The following is a 19540-nucleotide window of genomic DNA, read 5'->3' as shown; positions in this document are numbered from 1 at the left end:
CATCATTGTGGGATTGTAAACTGATGACAACGTTCTGGCTTCACTGTTTTGTGGAACTGATGTAAAATATTACTTTCTTAGAAACTGGTTCATTGAATATTAAATTTGTCTTATGTTTATTGTAATTATTTGGCTGACCTGGCAACAATCTCTGGTCCTGTTTTTTAAATGTTTTGTTAAATCTCTTTTTACAAAGTACTTTCAGACAAAACCAAATAATTTTTCTGTTCCTCTGTTCAGGTGGGTTGATCTAAAGCTGTGGAAGAGGTAGTTTTACAAGGAGAAGAAGATGAATATTTCCTCCCACAGACACTTTATTCTCAATGGTTTTAATGAGCTTCAAACCCTGAGGCCTGTTCTCTTCCTTCCCTTCTCCATCATGTTCATCTTGTCGCTGTCAGCTAACTCTCTGCTGCTGTACGTTGTCATTTCCCAAAGAAGCCTCCATTCACCGATGTACATTCTTATTGCTGGAATGGCATTCGTGGACCTGAGCCTCCCACTGGTCTTTGTTCCCAACATGCTGCTGAGCTTCTTGTTTGACTGGAGGGGAATCTCTCTGAACGGCTGCTTGTTTCAGATGTACTTTATTCACTTTGTAGGAGCTTTTCAGTCCACGTTGTTGGGATGGATGGCCCTGGACCGATACTTTGCCATCTGCAGACCTCTCTACTACAATGAATGCATGGCTTTACCAAAATTTCTAAAGTTTGTGATTCCACTTTTGATCAGAAATGTGTTCTTAGTTATGGTAGTAGTGATCCTAGCAGGAAGGCTGACATTCTGCTTAAGTAATGTGATAGAAGGCTGTTTCTGTGAGCACATGGCCTTGGTGGAGCTGGCCTGTGGAAGCACTGCCATCAACAGCCTGGTGGGGTTAATTTCAGTGTTCCTCGTCATTGTGGTTGATTTCTTGTTTACCCTCACTTCTTACATAATCATTTTCACCTCTGTGCTGAGCTCAGGGATATCAAGTGCAAAAGCTCTTCATACATGTGTTACGCACATTGTGGTAATCAGCGTCAGTCTGGTCATCGTACTCACTGCTTTTCTGTCATTTCGCATCAGAAACAATTTTCCTGCAGCCATTCGAGTTTTTGTCAGCACCATGTACCCACTGTTCCCCAGCTGTTTCAACCCAATCATCTACGGTATCAGAACTAAAGAGATCCGACAGCAGATACTGAAGATTCTGACCTGTCACTTTGTCAAAACTGTGCCCCAAACTTTAGAAACAAATAAAAATGAATAATATAATATATGTCTCCTATACAGAGGCTTATTTTTCACTATAGAGGATTGCTAATTGCCATCAGCACATTGTTCCAGAATCAGAAATGCCTCTCCTTATCACGATTCCTCAAGTTAATGATCCCCTGTGTGGTCACACTGATGTGAGTCTGGCAAGTCTGGCAGGAAGATTGTCATTCTGTGATTTAAATGTGATTAATCACTGTTTCTGTGAGTATCAATAACCTGATGGGCTTGTTCGTTGTTTCCCCTATTATGATGCCTGATGTAGTTTGTATTTCTGCCTCTCACTTACATCTAAGCATCAGAACCACCAAAACCCAACTGCACATCTTAAAAACACTGAGGGGTTGTTGTTTTGTGACAGCTGTCGTAACTGTAATATACTGTATCTTATTAAAGATGAGAAAAATAATTAATGCGGAAAACAAAACCAAAAAAAATTTATTTGCAATTACAAATTGCTTTGATGCTAACTTGAAAACCTGGTGATTAGATGTTTCAGGAATATATGAACATATTAAATGACATGTGCAGAGACTTTTAAAGTAAACAAGTTTAAACATGTTTCTTTTTTAGCTGTGTGCTGCTTTTTCTCCTCTGGGATTTTCAGCATGTCACACATAGCTTGATGAAGTGTTGAATATCAGATAAAGAGCAATAAACTGCCGAGTCAGTATTTAAGCCAGAATAGGAAGAGGGAAAGTGGTTAAAGAAGAGTCAGCTGCCGATTTTATTAAACTGCAGTCTGGATGTGTTTAGAGATGAACTGACAGCAGCTTTAACTTATCATTTCTGAGGCTGGAAATCAAATTTTCTTCAGAAGACTACAACAGTAACAAAGTGGGTGAAACATTTTTACTTTAGTTCTAGTACTAGTTTGCTACTTTAATCTTGATAGTGATATTTCTATATTTCAGTTACATTGACCTAAATGGTGCAGCCTGAATCTTAGGGTGAATTCTACTATATTTTCTAGTATACTTTCAATTACTTCTTTAAAGTTAAACCAAATCCCCAGAGGAGATGGACCATCTCTGCTTATTTTGGAATTATTTGCTCTTCAGTGGAAAGAAAATGTAGTAAATGTCTGCATTTATGATACACCTGCTTTCTCAGCGCATCTGTTTTCAACAAAAGACAATTTTATTTGAAGAGCTTAATCTTGAAGAGCTTCTATCCTCTACCTCATTCAGAGGAGTAAAACCCTTCTTGCAGGTTTCAGTAAGAGTAGCAGAATAGGGAACCCTGTACTCTGACAGACAGGCAGGTAATACATGTTGTCCTTATAGAGTAGTTGGCTGGACCTGGAGCCTCATTACAAAATGGACAAACACATAGTGCCCGGTAGCTTAAATGGTGTTATGCCACATGTTTTATGTACTCATTTTTAAAATATGTGGAAAACTGTAAGTTATGAGAGAAACTGAGAAAAACTGCAGGAGATTTAATTTAACATTTTGAGGAATACAGTTTGGTGCCCATTACTTTAAAATGTCAGACCAAAACAAATATTTGTTTTAATCTACATGATAATTATTGAACATGCATTATCAAAAGTAACAAATCCAATCCAGGAGAAAAAAAATGGTATTGTAAAATAATAAAAAAAATAATTAATGCAAAAGTTTGGATTCTCTTGAGTAATTTAAAATGCACTTTTGAACTAGCTAAATGTGCATTAAATATGTTAATGAAAAAAATGTCCCATTTTTCCCCCATTCCAAAGTGAACACATTCAAGTTCAAGTCATTTGAAAGTTATGTGAAGAGAACAGAAGCTCTGTATTGTACATGTCTCCAGTATTAAAGAGGTTTACATGTACAATACATTATTTAAATCTAAAAAACCAACAAAAAAACTGATTTAAAAATCTTTTCATTTTACTTGCTACTATAATCAACAATGCAAAACAATTATTAAATACAAAGCATAAAAACAAACTATAGTTCAAAAGTTAGCCAGACATGTATCTGTCATGTTAATGTGGTTAGATTTACATATAATGAGATATTGATTACCATTATGTGATTACAAAAATTTAAAATGTAATTTGTTGTGAAACAATACAGAAAACTACTTTTTTATAAAAAAATGTAATAATCACAATTATGTATTTATTAATATATAGTGTTATTTACATACTCAATATTCTCATTCTGTTTTTTCTTATACTTCTCTGACTCTTACAGCTGCCTTCAGAGTCAGAGTAAAGATGACCATATATTTTTGTATCATCTTAATTGATAATCAGAATATTTGCAAACTTTGTGATTTTTTTGAGCCATATTAATTAATCAGATTTAATAAATAGGATTCTTTTTGTTCATATAGATTGCTGTTGGTGGGCTTCGGTTTGTAAGTTAGTTTCTTGTAAACAAAGTTATTATAAACAGTTTAAGGTATTTTGCACAAATGAGCAGCTGTGGGTAGTTAATTGACTTAGATCACGTGTTTTGTGTTTAGTTTTAGGCTGATCAGACTGAAACCCAGGAAAAAGACGTTTGATGAGGACGGGAGAATGGAAAACATCTCTTTGCATAAACACTTTATTCTTAACGGCTTCAATGAACTGGGCGCATTAAGACATTTCCTTTTCATTCCTTTCCTCATTATGTTTGTCCTGTCACTGTCAGCCAACTCCATGCTGCTGTATGTTGTTATTTCACAAAGAAGCCTCCACTCTCCAATGTATATCCTGATTGGTGGATTAGCAATTGTGGACCTATGTTTCCCGCTAGTCTCTGTCCCCAACATGCTGCTAAGCTTTTTGTTTGACTGGAAGGGAATTTCCCTGATTGGCTGCCTCGTTCAGATGCACTTCATTCACCTTGTTGGGGCTTTTCAGTCCACAGTACTGGTGTGGATGGCACTGGACCGCTACTTTGCCATCTGCACTCCTCTGTACTACCACAAATGCATGTCACTATCAAGATTCCTCAAGTTTATGATCCCCCTCATGGTAAGAAATGTCCTTATGATCACACTGGTTGTGAGTCTGGCAGGAAGATTGTCATTCTGTTCTTCAAATGTGATAAACCACTGTTTCTGTGAGCACATGGCCTTGGTAGAGCTGGCCTGTGGAACCATTGCCATCAACAACCTGGTGGGATTGCTGACCATTTGCCTCATTATGGTGCTTGACGTCATCTGTATTGCCGTCTCTTATGCTTTGATATTCAGCTCTGTAGTGAGGTCTGGCAGATCCAGTGTCAGAACACTTCACACCTGTACCACCCACATTGTGGTCATCAGCATCAGTGTGATTCTTGCACTTACTGCTTTCTTATCATACCGTTTCAGAAACCATCTTCCTCCCATTGTTTCTGTTTTCTTCAGCACCATGTACCCACTGTTACCTAGCTGTTTCAACCCAATAATCTATGGCATCAGAACCACCAAAATCCGACAGCATATCTTGAAGACGCTGACATGTTGCTGCTTTGTCAAAACTGTGCCCCATTCCTAAGAAACTAATAAAGATATTCAATGGATATATGTCATGAATATACTGTTCTATGATGAAAATAATAAATGAGAACAAAGCAATGAAAACAATGGTAATGGTCTTTGTAAAAGTTATAGACTGTGGTATTTGGCTTGTTGTATTTTGTTTGTCTAGGGTAAGAGGTGTCAGGAAGGTGTGGAAATAAGTCAACTTACTGGTGAGTTTGATCAGGTGGTGTAGCGGTTGTCGTACACACTTGTTAGTCCAAACATTAATTTAATGACCTGTGAACATCAGTTGAGGTCCCTGTCCCTGTGGTGTTTATGCAATGCCTTCATTCTAGAGATCACTCTGAGCTAAATAATGCTTTTAGACCTCAATAGTCCAGGAGTTTCCTGATGAAACACACAAATTGTTACATTTAAAATCACTAAAGCAAAAGTAAGTAAGTAAAATTTATTTATATAGCACCTTTCACAGATAAAATCACAAAGTGCTTTACAAAATGTAAAAAGAGAAAATACAATAAAATTTCAAATATAAAATAAAACACAACTACAAGGATGCAACCATAAGAGCCCAGTCAGCTAAAAGCTTGTCTGAAGAAGAATGTCTTCAGTTTCTTTTTAAAAGAATCAGCAGAATCAGCCACACGCAGAGTCAAGGGCAGTGCGTTCCACAATCTGGGAGCCACAAACTGAAAAGAAAGTTCTCAAAGAAAGGGTCTGCTTGGCCTCAAAGGGGTCCTTGCAAACTGGCTGAAAACGGTTAGGGATTTTATTTCTACGTGAGTTAGACAAGCAGCCCAGGTTGTTTTAAGGGTTTAGCAATCTAGGTTTCAACAACTGCAACAGACTTGGGCCTGGGGATATTTTCCCTTATTTATGAAGAAGCACTGGGATTCTACAAGATGAAATGCATTATACATGTTTGCTTTCACTGTGTTAATGATGAAATACGTATTTTTTATTGTTTTTTTTAAAACTGCTTTCAATACTCAATCCAGCTATATCATTTGGCAAAAAGGTTTTTTCTTTTCAAATCTTGATGTACTTTAATTGCCAGGACACTGAGCTTAATTAGTACACTACTATATGTAAAAGTAAAATTGGCTGATGATACTGTGATTATCTTTTACGGTAGCAGGAGCAAGGTCTTGGTGCGATAGATTTTTTTATCATGGTGCCAACAATTTTTTCTCCATCTTAATGTGAGTAAAACTAAGGACATCTTGGTGACCTTAGGAAATATTTATCTTCTCCCACATTAACATAAAGAGCTCTGAAATGGCCCTGGTTGACAGTTCAACATGTCATACAACCGTCATTGTTGGTAAACTGAAATTGAAAGCACATGCAGAAAATATACAGGAAAGTACAACAGCACCTGTATTTTCTTAGAAAAAATAATATATAATAATAATAGAAATCTTTATTTCTGGATCTGTGATGATTGTTTTATCAAATCTGTTTTATCTTTTTGTATTGTGGTGTTGTGTGTAAACTTTAGCTTGTCCAGTATGAACAGACTTAATAGTCTTGTTAAACTGTCAACACAAATTACTGGAATAATCTAAATAGCTCTATGACATCTTATAAAAGTATGTCTGCAGGAGGGCCCAGGCTATTCTGGGTTGTCCAGATCACCCAATGTCTATAGAGTTGTAGTTACTTCCATCTGGTTGTAGTTTTAGGGTTTCTACTCCAAGGACCAAAAGCATTAAATCTTGCTTTGCCTCAGGTCTGTAGGACTGTAAAACTCTTGTCCTAACTTTTCTTAAAACTTTTCTATATACACTGACAAGAAAATGTCGGTTTATTAAGTGGTTGCAAATAAATGAAATAGTCCAAACACGTAAAAATGTATATTTAAAAGCATATTTGAGCTAAGAATGATTATCAAGTTTTATGTTAAATGGCATTTTACTGATCAGTTTTTGCAGATATTCATGGGTGATTTCCTCCCAGGGCTTCTGTAATACTTACCAATGTCAGTTGTTCTGGTTGGCCAGTGTTTCTTTGGACCAGCTACTCCCATGCTAGCTCAGTGGGGTTCAGATCTGGAGATTTAGCTGGTCAAGCCATCAGAGTATTTCAACAGCTACTTCGTTCTTCGCCAGATGCTCCTTACATAACGTGGAAGAATGTTTGGGATCATTGTCTTGGAAAAATCCCCAATCAGTCATTGCTCAGAGGGAATGGAATGCCTCTTCAGAATAGAGTGGTAAGGATCCTGATTGAGAATGCCTTACACTCAATGCAGATTGGTGGATGGATATGAGGCATTCATCTGTCATTTTTTCATGAGCTCTTCTTTGAACACATTATTTGCTCCGGTGATGGTGATCACCATCCTGGCATCACTGAGCTGAAAAGTTTAGCTTGGTTCTTTGGGTTGGTGCTAGGACTACTAGACGTAATTTGTTGCCAGAGTGCAGTACATAGAAGGGATTCTCGACCTAAATGTGGGAGTTGAGGTAAGCAGGAGCTGTTGAGTTGACCACCCTGCAAGAGACAAAGCTTTAAGTGCTACAGGAAGTCAGTGCAGAGTCCTGTAAAGTGGTGTGACACAAGTCCTTTTTGGCTGATTAAAATTTTGAATTGCCTTTTTGAATCATCTGGAGGCATTTGATTGTGCATGCCGATAACTGCATCAACAGGGCATTGCAATGATCAAGGCAAGATACGACCAGCACCTGCACAATAAGGTGGGTTGTATATTCTGAGAGGTAGGGTCTGATCCTTCTAATGTCGTAGAGGGCAAATCTGCATGTCCTAGAGCCTGAGGAGATGTGGTCCTTGAAGCTCAGTTGATCACTGATGACCCCCAGATTTCTGGTCGACTCTACATTTTACATTACATTTAGTCATTTAGCAGATGCTTTTATCCAAAGCGACTTACCACTGAGGCACAAGGCAGTAAAGATCTAAGTCAAGGAGAAAACATCAAAGCAAGGTCCTATCAGAAAAGTGTTTACATTTCATGAGATGTTTTCCAGAAGTTTTTTGTTTTTTATTATTTATTTTTTAACAATGGATTTAAGTGCATAGGAAGGCGTGGAAGAGTTCTTTTTTCATCACTTTTTTTTAATAATGGGAGTGAGTTTGCTGAGCGGCAGTTTTTGGTAGCTCGTTCCACCATCGTGGGATCATTACACTGAAGAGTTTTGCTTGTTGTCTTCTGTGCGGTGCTGGGAACACCAGATTTGTTAGTTGGCAGACCGCAGCAGATGGGAAGGATTGTAGCCTTCAATGAGTTGAAGTAAGCAGGAGCTAATGAGGTGATCACCCTGTAGGCAAGACACAGAGCTTTGAACCTGAGGCCAGCAGCTACAGGACGCTGCTCGCAGCTCTGAAGAGTGGTGTAACATGAGTCCTTTTTGGCTGATTAAAAATGAGGTATGCTGCTACAATTTGGATCATCTGCAAGGGTTTGATTGTACATACCGGTAACCCTATTAACAAAGTGTTGCAGAAACCAAGAAGAGATATGACCAGCGCCTGTACAATGAGTTGGGTTCTATATTCCGTGAGGTAGGGTCTGATCTTCCTGACTTATCGAGGACAACCACTGCAGACTCAATGTTGCTGCTGATGTTGTGTTGTGTTTAAGGTTTGGCTGAGAAGATTAGAACTTCAGTCTTGGAGAGGCTGAGTAAAGGTGTCTTTCTCTTATCCAAGCAGATGTGTCTGAGGGATAGGCAGAAATGCATGATGAGACAGTGGAATCATCTGGTGATGAGCACAAGAAGATCTGTGTGTCATCAGCATAGCAGTGATAGGAAAAGCCATTTGAGTGGATGATATACCAGGGATCTAATCTAGATGAAAAAAAAAGAAGACCTAGAACTGAGCCCTGTAGCACACTGGTAGGAAGGTAATGAGAATTAGACACATGCCCCTGCCAGGATGCCTTTGTCCAGATAAGTAAGACCGAAGCAGGGCTAGAGAAGATCCAGAGATGCTCAAAGCAGAGATGTGCAAGAGGATCTGATGGTTCACTGTGTCAAAGGCTGCAAGACTGATATGTTTCTTAGGAAAGCTATTTTTTGGGGGGAAACAGTATCAAAGCCCAAATACTGTTACAATTCAAAGTTTGCATCTAGCCAAGTACAGATCCTATAACTGAAAGTTTTCTCACTGCACCTGTTTTGTAGAGGATACTTTGGTTTGCTACTTTTAATGCAACCGCAAGGGGGCACAAGCCAATGTCTTCTTTTGCCAATCCAAAGTCTGAATAAATGCAGAGGGTTGTGTCAGGAAGGGCATCCGAAGTAAAACACATGCCAAATTAAAAATGCGAATCATGACAATGACTTCCATACCGGCTCAGTCGGGGCCCGGGTTAACAATGACCACTACCAGTGCTGTTGACCAACAGGGTACCGGTGGAAATTGGACTACTGTTGGTCGAAGAAGGAGAGGAGGAAAGTGGATATACTGTGTGTCCAGGAGACCCAGTGGAACGGTAGCAAGCCTAGAAGCTTAAGAGCAGGGTTCACGTTGTTCTACCATGGTTCAGATAAGAAGATAAATGGAGTAGGAGTTATCCTGAAAGAGGAGTTTCTGAGGAATATTCTAGAGGTGAAAAGAGTATCAGACAGGTTGATGAGTCTGAAGCTGGAAATTGCAGGGGTGATGTTCAATGTTGTTAGTGGTTATGTCCCACAGGTACGATGTGAGTTAGAACAGAAGGAGAAATTCTGGAGTGAGTAAGATAAAGTGATGCAGAGCATCCCCAGAGGTAGGTGACATGTTGGTGAAGGGAACAGAGGTGATGACAATGTGATGGGCAGATTTGGTCTTCAGGACAGACACGCAGAAGGACAGATTGTGGTAGACTTTGCAAAGAGGATGGAAATGGCTGTAGTGAACACTTTCTATCAGAAGAGGCAGGAACATAGGATGATGTATAAGAGTGGAGGTAAAAGCACTCAGGTGGACGACATCTTGTGTAGATGCTGTAATCTGAAACAGACCAGTGACTGCAAAGTAATGGTAGGGGAGAGTGTAGCCAGACAACACAGGATGGTGGTGTGTAAAATGACACTGGTGGTGAGGAAGATGAGGATGAAGGCAGAGCAGAGGACGACTTGGTGGAAGTTGAAAAAGGAAGAATGTTTTATAGTTTTCAGGGAGGAGCTGAGAAAGACTCTGGGTGGTTTGGAGGTGCTTCCAGATGACTGGAGCACTACAGCTAATGTGATCAGGGAGACAGGCAGGAGGGTACTTGGTGTGTCATCAGGACAGAGGAAAGTGGACAAGGAGACTTGGTGGTGGAACAAGGAAGTTCATGAGTGTATACAGAGAAAGAGGTTAGCTAAGAAGAAGTGGGACACTGAGAGGACTGAAGAGAGTAGACAGGAGTACAGGGAGATACAGCGTAAGGCAAAGGTAGAGGTGGCAAAGGCCAAACAAAGAGCATATGAGGACTTGTATGCTAGGTTGGACACTAAAGAGGGAGAGGTGGATTTGTACTGTTTAGACAGACAAAGAGATAGAGATGGGAAGGATGTGCAGCAGGTTAGTGTGATTAAACTTTGAAAACTTTGAAAAGTTGATGAATGAGGAAATGGGTCTGCATCAAGGATCTGAGCCCCTTCTTGTTTGCTCTGGTGATGGACAGGTTGACACATGAGGTTAGACAGGAGTCTCCATGGACTATGATGTTTGCAGATGACATTGTGATTTTTAGTGAGAGCAGGGAGCAGGACGAGGATGGACAGGATCAGGAATGAGGACATCAGAGGGACAGCTCATGTTAGATGTTTTGGAGATAAAGTCAGAGAGGCCAGATTGAGATGGTTTGGACATGTTCAGAGGAGAAACTGTGAATATATTGGTAGAAGGATGCTGAGGTTGGAGCTGCCAGGCAGGAGGTCTAGAAGAAGACCAAAGAGGAGATTTATGGATTTAGTGAGGGAGGACATGAAGTTAGTTGGTGTGAGAGAAGAGGATGCAGAGGACAGGGTTAGCTGACTCTCTCCCAATATTCAAAAAACTGCAGAACTCTTACGCATCTTCCTATGCACTTAAATCTCAACAAAAAAATTCTTTCTGCTCTTTCTCGCATTTGCATCTCATGAACTGTGAACACTTTTCTTATTGGACTTTGCTTTGATGTTTTCTCCTTGACTTAGATTTTTGCTGCCTTGTACCTCACTTGTGACTCGCTTAGGATAAAAGCGTTTTCTAAATGTCTAAATGTAAATGTAAATGTAGAAGGAGGCACATGAATCACTGTGGAGACCCCTGAAAGGCAACAGCCCAAAGGAAAAGAAGAACTAGTATTATTCTACTTTGAGTTAAGTAATATTTTTTTGTCATGAGTGAAAGTACCTCTTTAGTGGTCCGTTTAAGCAAATCAGGTCATCAGGAAATTTTTTGAACTGTGATAAATGTTCTGCCATGCGGGACAGTGGTCATGTCAGCAGCCTGCCCTTTAGTCAGACAGGAAATATCATGTGATCCTTGAGATGCTTCACTAGAATTTCAACATAAGCCATAAAGAGAAGTGTTTGGAGGCCAATATCTGGGCCACATGGAGAGACATAAGCTATTAGAATTGCAGAGGGATATCATGAAGACAGGGGTACCTAAGAAGTACAACAAACTGTCTATACTTGAAGCCTTGGCCTTGGACACTGACATGCAAAGATAGTAGATGCCTGGCCACCTGGCTGAACTGGTAAACCAGAGAAATTGAAGACAAGAGGATAAAGCAGATGTTCTCCACTGAGCCATCTGAAGTGCACTCTCACTAGCAGGGTAATGACATGAGAGCAGACCAACCAAGGCTGAAGACTGAAAAATACTGGAAAGACATGGGAGAACAACCCACAGAAATCTTCCTGAACAAGATTTGGTAACCATCACAATGACATCCAAGAAAGGGTCTCACGTATGAAGAACTGGACACCACCAGGCCCATACATGATGCACACCTACTAGTTAAAGAAATTAACTTCTCTCCATGACCAAATGGAAAGACAAATAGACCATCTACTAATAGATGGAACCTACCCTTGATGTTTAACTGAAGACTATACAGTCCTGAAGGACCCCCAGAAGGGAGCAGTTTCAGCCAACAAAGTCTTTTTCATTCAATTCAACTTATATACTATATAAGACCAATTAACAACAGAGTCATCTCAAGGCACTTTACATAATAAAGTCAAGACTATAAAGATGTATAGAGAGAACCCAACAATTCCCCCTGGAGCAAGTCCTAGGCAACAGTGGAGAGGAAAAACTTCCTTTAACGGAAGAAACCTCCAGTAGAACCAGGCTCAGGGTGGACGGCCATCTGCCTTGACCGGTTGGGGTGAGTTGAAAGTGAAGAGAGAAAAGAAAAGAGCAGCAAAAGCAACAACAAGACATCGGGCAGGTTGGTAGGAACAATAGCTGCACACTGCTCCAGCTCCAAAGCTGGGGACACCTGCAAAAAGGGACACAGAGAGGGAGACAGAGAAGGACAAAGACAACTACGGGAGAAAACAAAGTTAATGTTATACAGTGGTGACAATTGTGGGATGAGAGGAGAGGAGAGAGGGTTAGGAGGAGGAAAGGTGCTCAGTGTATTGAGGGGTGGGTCCCCCAGCAGTCTAAGCCTATAGCAGCATAACTATAACTAACTATAAGCTTTATCAAAGTGGAAGGTTTTAAGCCTAGACTTAAAAGTAGAGAGGGTGTCTGCTTCCTGAATCTGAGAAGCCCATTAAACTTTCTCTGCTCAACATGGAAGTTCCTGTCAAGCATCATAGCAACCAAGATTAGCAGGTACATTTCTCAATACATTAACAGGGGCTCAGAAGTAAATTTGTCGTAACACCAGAAGAGCAAAGCACCCCCTTAGTAACCCACTTAGCCAGACCATCACTAAGAGTAGTTACAGATACCAACTATGCATGACATGAAGCTCTACACCAGGAGGGAATGTGTTTACAGATGAAGGTGGTAGGCCAGTAATGAAATACAGAATGGACAAGAGATATAGGGTACCCCCAGGGCTCTATAACTCTTTTCCTGTCATATCGAATTAGGAAGGGTCTTCCTGCAGCCAATTGGGTTTTGTTTAGCACCATGTACCTGCTGTTCCTGAGCTGTTGGAACATTGGATCATTTGGACCAGGTGTTGTACACACTTGCTAAATCCCAATATTTAGTGAGCGTGGATTACAAACTGTGTGATGCTGTTGCTCTCTGGGATTTTCATTCCACACAGCTGAAGGCGTGAATCAGACAGAGAGCATTAAAGTCCTGACTCTGGTTCAGCCAGGACAGGTGGGTGTTGGGATAGTTGGAGGACAGTTAATGTGTTTAGAGATGATCACAAAAGAGCTACAGAGCAGCAGCTTTTCAACTTTAATTAGTTTTTTGTGACATTTGCTCCGCTGTCATACATTATTCCTGGATTCTTGTGATTTATCTAGAAATCTAAATAGTGATGTTTCTATTTAACAAGTTCTAATATCTTATTTCACACACTCATTCGTTTGATTCCAACATATTTTAATCGACATTTAATGTAAAACCAAACATATGTGTAAGTAGAATATTACTAATTTTGTGTGAAGCCTCGGATTAAAAAATTATGACAAAATATAGGAAAAGGTGTAAGTCATGACAAAGAATGTTAACTGACAAATATATTGAGGCATGAAAAGATTATGAGGTGGGGGGTTAACATGCAGTGGGTCTCTAATAATGCTTGCCATTATTTTGACAGAAAAAAGCACTTGGACAGTTTTACTTATTATTAATACATTTCCAAAACTCTTTTTTTTTTTACAGTAATTGAAAATTGTGACTGACCTCGATGTTCCCCTGAAAAAAGTGATAGATTCAAACAAAATAAGGCAAATTGCTGCCAGAAAAACCCTGAAAATTAGTGTTTATGACTCTTTAGTAATAAATTAGCACAATATAACTTCATCAACAAATGTAAGACTATAATCATCATTGTGGGATTGTTAACTGATAACATTCCGCCTTCACTGTGTGGAACATTACTGGTGTAAAATACTTTCTGAGAAAATGATTTAATAGTAATTTTAACTTAGTTTTTGTCTTATTTTTCTACATAATGTAATTTTGTGGCTGACCTGGCAACAATCTCTGGTCCTGTTTTTTAAATGTTTTGTTAAATCTCTTTTTACAAAGTACTTTCAGACAAAACCAAATAATTTTTCTGTTCCTCTGTTCAGGTGGGTTGATCTAAAGCTGTGGAAGAGGTAGTTTTACAAGGAGAAGAAGATGAATATTTCCTCCCACAGACACTTTATTCTCAATGGTTTTAATGAGCTTCAAACCCTGAGGCCTGTTCTCTTCCTTCCCTTCTCCATCATGTTCATCTTGTCGCTGTCAGCTAACTCTCTGCTGCTGTACGTTGTCATTTCCCAAAGAAGCCTCCATTCACCGATGTACATTCTTATTGCTGGAATGGCATTCGTGGACCTGAGCCTCCCACTGGTCTTTGTTCCCAACATGCTGCTGAGCTTCTTGTTTGACTGGAGGGGAATCTCTCTGAACGGCTGCTTGTTTCAGATGTACTTTATTCACTTTGTAGGAGCTTTTCAGTCCACGTTGTTGGGATGGATGGCCCTGGACCGATACTTTGCCATCTGCAGACCTCTCTACTACAATGAATGCATGGCTTTACCAAAATTTCTAAAGTTTGTGATTCCACTTTTGATCAGAAATGTGTTCTTAGTTATGGTAGTAGTGATCCTAGCAGGAAGGCTGACATTCTGCTTAAGTAATGTGATAGAAGGCTGTTTCTGTGAGCACATGGCCTTGGTGGAGCTGGCCTGTGGAAGCACTGCCATCAACAGCCTGGTGGGGTTAATTTCAGTGTTCCTCGTCATTGTGGTTGATTTCTTGTTTACCCTCACTTCTTACATAATCATTTTCACCTCTGTGCTGAGCTCAGGGATATCAAGTGCAAAAGCTCTTCATACATGTGTTACGCACATTGTGGTAATCAGCGTCAGTCTGGTCATCGTACTCACTGCTTTTCTGTCATTTCGCATCAGAAACAATTTTCCTGCAGCCATTCGAGTTTTTGTCAGCACCATGTACCCACTGTTCCCCAGCTGTTTCAACCCAATCATCTACGGTATCAGAACTAAAGAGATCCGACAGCAGATACTGAAGATTCTGACCTGTCACTTTGTCAAAACTGTGCCCCAAACTTTAGAAACAAATAAAAATGAATAATATAATATATGTCTCCTATACAGAGGCTTATTTTTCACTATAGAGGATTGCTAATTGCCATCAGCACATTGTTCCAGAATCAGAAATGCCTCTCCTTATCACGATTCCTCAAGTTAATGATCCCCTGTGTGGTCACACTGATGTGAGTCTGGCAAGTCTGGCAGGAAGATTGTCATTCTGTGATTTAAATGTGATTAATCACTGTTTCTGTGAGTATCAATAACCTGATGGGCTTGTTCGTTGTTTCCCCTATTATGATGCCTGATGTAGTTTGTATTTCTGCCTCTCACTTACATCTAAGCATCAGAACCACCAAAACCCAACTGCACATCTTAAAAACACTGAGGGGTTGTTGTTTTGTGACAGCTGTTGTTACATGTAATATACTGTATCTTATTAAAGATAAGTAATTTAATGCGCAAAGCAAAACCAAAAAAAAAATTACTTGGAATTACAAACGTAGAAATGTTTTTGCTATGTACAAATAATGATCAGGTAGGGTCAAAGCAAAGTCACATTGTGTGTATAATGTCAGCTACATTATACACACAATGTGACTTTGCTTTGATACTAACTTGAAAACCTGGTGATTAGATGTTTCAGGAATATATGAACATATTAAATGACATGTGCAGAGACTTTTAAAGTAAACAAGTTTAAACATGTTTCTTTTTTAGCTGTGTGCTGCTTTTTCTCCTCTGGGATTTTCAGCATGTCACACATAGCTTGATGAAGTGTTGAATATCAGATAAAGAGCAATAAACTGCCGAGTCAGTATTTAAGCCAGAATAGGAGGAGGGAAAGTGGTTAAAGAAGAGTCAGCTGCCGATTTTATTAAACTGCAGTCTGGATGTGTTTAGAGATGAACTGACAGCAGCTTTAACTTATCATTTCTGAGGCTGGAAATCAAATTTTCTTCAGAAGACTACAACAGTAACAAAGTGGGTGAAACATTTTTACTTTAGTTCTAGTACTAGTTTGCTACTTTAATCTTGATAGTGATATTTCTATATTTCAGTTACATTGACCTAAATGGTGCAGCCTGAATCTTAGGGTGAATTCTACTATATTTTCTAGTATACTTTCAATTACTTCTTTAAAGTTAAACCAAATCCCCAGAGGAGATGGACCATCTCTGCTTATTTTGGAATTATTTGCTCTTCAGTGGAAAGAAAATGTAGTAAATGTCTGCATTTATGATACACCTGCTTTCTCAGCGCATCTGTTTTCAACAAAAGACAATTTTATTTGAAGAGCTTAATCTTGAAGAGCTTCTATCCTCTACCTCATTCAGAGGAGTAAAACCCTTCTTGCAGGTTTCAGTAAGAGTAGCAGAATAGGGAACCCTGTACTCTGACAGACAGGCAGGTAATACATGTTGTCCTTATAGAGTAGTTGGCTGGACCTGGAGCCTCATTACAAAATGGACAAACACATAGTGCCCGGTAGCTTAAATGGTGTTATGCCACATGTTTTATGTACTCATTTTTAAAATATGTGGAAAACTGTAAGTTATGAGAGAAACTGAGAAAAACTGCAGGAGATTTAATTTAACATTTTGAGGAATACAGTTTGGTGCCCATTACTTTAAAATGTCAGACCAAAACAAATATTTGTTTTAATCTACATGATAATTATTGAACATGCATTATCAAAAGTAACAAATCCAATCCAGGAGAAAAAAAATGGTATTGTAAAATAATAAAAAAAATAATTAATGCAAAAGTTTGGATTCTCTTGAGTAATTTAAAATGCACTTTTGAACTAGCTAAATGTGCATTAAATATGTTAATGAAAAAAATGTCCCATTTTTCCCCCATTCCAAAGTGAACACATTCAAGTTCAAGTCATTTGAAAGTTATGTGAAGAGAACAGAAGCTCTGTATTGTACATGTCTCCAGTATTAAAGAGGTTTACATGTACAATACATTATTTAAATCTAAAAAACCAACAAAAAAACTGATTTAAAAATCTTTTCATTTTACTTGCTACTATAATCAACAATGCAAAACAATTATTAAATACAAAGCATAAAAACAAACTATAGTTCAAAAGTTAGCCAGACATGTATCTGTCATGTTAATGTGGTTAGATTTACATATAATGAGATATTGATTACCATTATGTGATTACAAAAATTTAAAATGTAATTTGTTGTGAAACAATACAGAAAACTACTTTTTTATAAAAAAATGTAATAATCACAATTATGTATTTATTAATATATAGTGTTATTTACATACTCAATATTCTCATTCTGTTTTTTCTTATACTTCTCTGACTCTTACAGCTGCCTTCAGAGTCAGAGTAAAGATGACCATATATTTTTGTATCATCTTAATTGATAATCAGAATATTTGCAAACTTTGTGATTTTTTTGAGCCATATTAATTAATCAGATTTAATAAATAGGATTCTTTTTGTTCATATAGATTGCTGTTGGTGGGCTTCGGTTTGTAAGTTAGTTTCTTGTAAACAAAGTTATTATAAACAGTTTAAGGTATTTTGCACAAATGAGCAGCTGTGGGTAGTTAATTGACTTAGATCACGTGTTTTGTGTTTAGTTTTAGGCTGATCAGACTGAAACCCAGGAAAAAGACGTTTGATGAGGACGGGAGAATGGAAAACATCTCTTTGCATAAACACTTTATTCTTAACGGCTTCAATGAACTGGGCGCATTAAGACATTTCCTTTTCATTCCTTTCCTCATTATGTTTGTCCTGTCACTGTCAGCCAACTCCATGCTGCTGTATGTTGTTATTTCACAAAGAAGCCTCCACTCTCCAATGTATATCCTGATTGGTGGATTAGCAATTGTGGACCTATGTTTCCCGCTAGTCTCTGTCCCCAACATGCTGCTAAGCTTTTTGTTTGACTGGAAGGGAATTTCCCTGATTGGCTGCCTCGTTCAGATGCACTTCATTCACCTTGTTGGGGCTTTTCAGTCCACAGTACTGGTGTGGATGGCACTGGACCGCTACTTTGCCATCTGCACTCCTCTGTACTACCACAAATGCATGTCACTATCAAGATTCCTCAAGTTTATGATCCCCCTCATGGTAAGAAATGTCCTTATGATCACACTGGTTGTGAGTCTGGCAGGAAGATTGTCATTCTGTTCTTCAAATGTGATAAACCACTGTTTCTGTGAGCACATGGCCTTGGTAGAGCTGGCCTGTGGAACCATTGCCATCAACAACCTGGTGGGATTGCTGACCATTTGCCTCATTATGGTGCTTGACGTCATCTGTATTGCCGTCTCTTATGCTTTGATATTCAGCTCTGTAGTGAGGTCTGGCAGATCCAGTGTCAGAACACTTCACACCTGTACCACCCACATTGTGGTCATCAGCATCAGTGTGATTCTTGCACTTACTGCTTTCTTATCATACCGTTTCAGAAACCATCTTCCTCCCATTGTTTCTGTTTTCTTCAGCACCATGTACCCACTGTTACCTAGCTGTTTCAACCCAATAATCTATGGCATCAGAACCACCAAAATCCGACAGCATATCTTGAAGACGCTGACATGTTGCTGCTTTGTCAAAACTGTGCCCCATTCCTAAGAAACTAATAAAGATATTCAATGGATATATGTCATGAATATACTGTTCTATGATGAAAATAATAAATGAGAACAAAGCAATGAAAACAATGGTAATGGTCTTTGTAAAAGTTATAGACTGTGGTATTTGGCTTGTTGTATTTTGTTTGTCTAGGGTAAGAGGTGTCAGGAAGGTGTGGAAATAAGTCAACTTACTGGTGAGTTTGATCAGGTGGTGTAGCGGTTGTCGTGCACACTTGTTAGTACAAACATTAATTTAATGACCTGTGAACATCAGTTGAGGTCCCTGTCCCTGTGGTGTTTATGCAATGCCTTCATTCTAGAGATCACTCTGAGCTAAATAATGCTTTTAGACCTCAATAGTCCAGGAGTTTCCTGATGAAACACACAAATTGTTACATTTAAAATCACTAAAGCAAAAGTAAGTAAAATTTATTTATATAGCACCTTTCACAGATAAAATCACAAAGTGCTTTACAAAATGTAAAAAGAGAAAATATTAGAGACAATAAAACTTCAAATATAAAATAAAACACAACTACAAGGATGCAACCATAAGAGCCCAGTCAGCTAAAAGCTTGTCTGAAGAAGAATGTCTTCAGTTTCTTTTTAAAAGAATCAGCAGAATCAGCCACACGCAGAGTCAAGGGCAGTGCGTTCCACAGTCTGGGAGCCACAAACTGAAAAGAAAGTTCTCAAAGAAAGGGTCTGCTTGGCCTCAAAGGGGTCCTTGCAAACTGGCTGAAAGAGGTAAGGGATTTTATTTCTACGTGAGTCAGACAAGTAGCCCAGGTTTTTTTTAAGGGGGCACAGGGGGGCTTCTTAACTTCATTGTAGTTGTGTAGTTGAGTAGTTGTGGGTAACTGGTAAACCAGAGAAGTTGAAGACAAGAGGATAAAGCAGATGTTCTCCACTGAGCCATCTGAAGTGCACTCTCACTAGCAGGGTAATGACATGAGAGCAGACCAACCAAGGCTGAAGACCGAAAAATACTGGAAAGACATGGGAGAACAACCCACAGAAATCTTCCTGAACAAGATTTGGTAACCATCACAATG

At 39.0% G+C, this 19540-nt stretch overlaps 4 protein-coding genes across 4 annotated transcripts; all 4 read left to right on the top strand.

The window, feature by feature from the left end:
* The first annotated feature begins 289 nt into the window (after nucleotides 1-289).
* On the top strand, nucleotides 290-1252 carry LOC137129294 (olfactory receptor 52N2-like). Its single transcript, XM_067508268.1, has one exon. It carries the CDS (start codon nucleotides 290-292, stop codon nucleotides 1250-1252), a length of 963 nt encoding a protein of 320 aa, XP_067364369.1.
* A 2520-nt stretch (nucleotides 1253-3772) lies between these two features.
* On the top strand, nucleotides 3773-4720 carry LOC137129293 (olfactory receptor 52N5-like). Its single transcript, XM_067508267.1, has one exon. The coding sequence runs from the start codon at nucleotides 3773-3775 to the stop codon at nucleotides 4718-4720; it is 948 nt and encodes a 315-aa protein (XP_067364368.1).
* An 8060-nt stretch (nucleotides 4721-12780) lies between these two features.
* Nucleotides 12781-14916, top strand: LOC137129292 (olfactory receptor 52K1-like). Its single transcript, XM_067508266.1, has 3 exons — nucleotides 12781-12802; nucleotides 12923-13055; nucleotides 13965-14916. The coding sequence occupies exons 1-3, from the start codon at nucleotides 12781-12783 to the stop codon at nucleotides 14914-14916; spliced, it is 1107 nt and encodes a 368-aa protein (XP_067364367.1).
* A 2619-nt stretch (nucleotides 14917-17535) lies between these two features.
* On the top strand, nucleotides 17536-18483 carry LOC137129291 (olfactory receptor 52N5-like). Its single transcript, XM_067508265.1, has one exon. It carries the CDS (start codon nucleotides 17536-17538, stop codon nucleotides 18481-18483), a length of 948 nt encoding a protein of 315 aa, XP_067364366.1.
* The last annotated feature ends 1057 nt before the right edge of the window (nucleotides 18484-19540 follow it).

Source organism: Channa argus, chromosome 6 (genome assembly GCF_033026475.1).
Source record: "Channa argus isolate prfri chromosome 6, Channa argus male v1.0, whole genome shotgun sequence".
Taxonomy (NCBI): Eukaryota; Metazoa; Chordata; class Actinopteri; order Anabantiformes; family Channidae; genus Channa; species Channa argus.
Note: the sequence above shows the minus strand (reverse complement) of the source record. Positions and strands in the feature narration are given on the sequence as shown.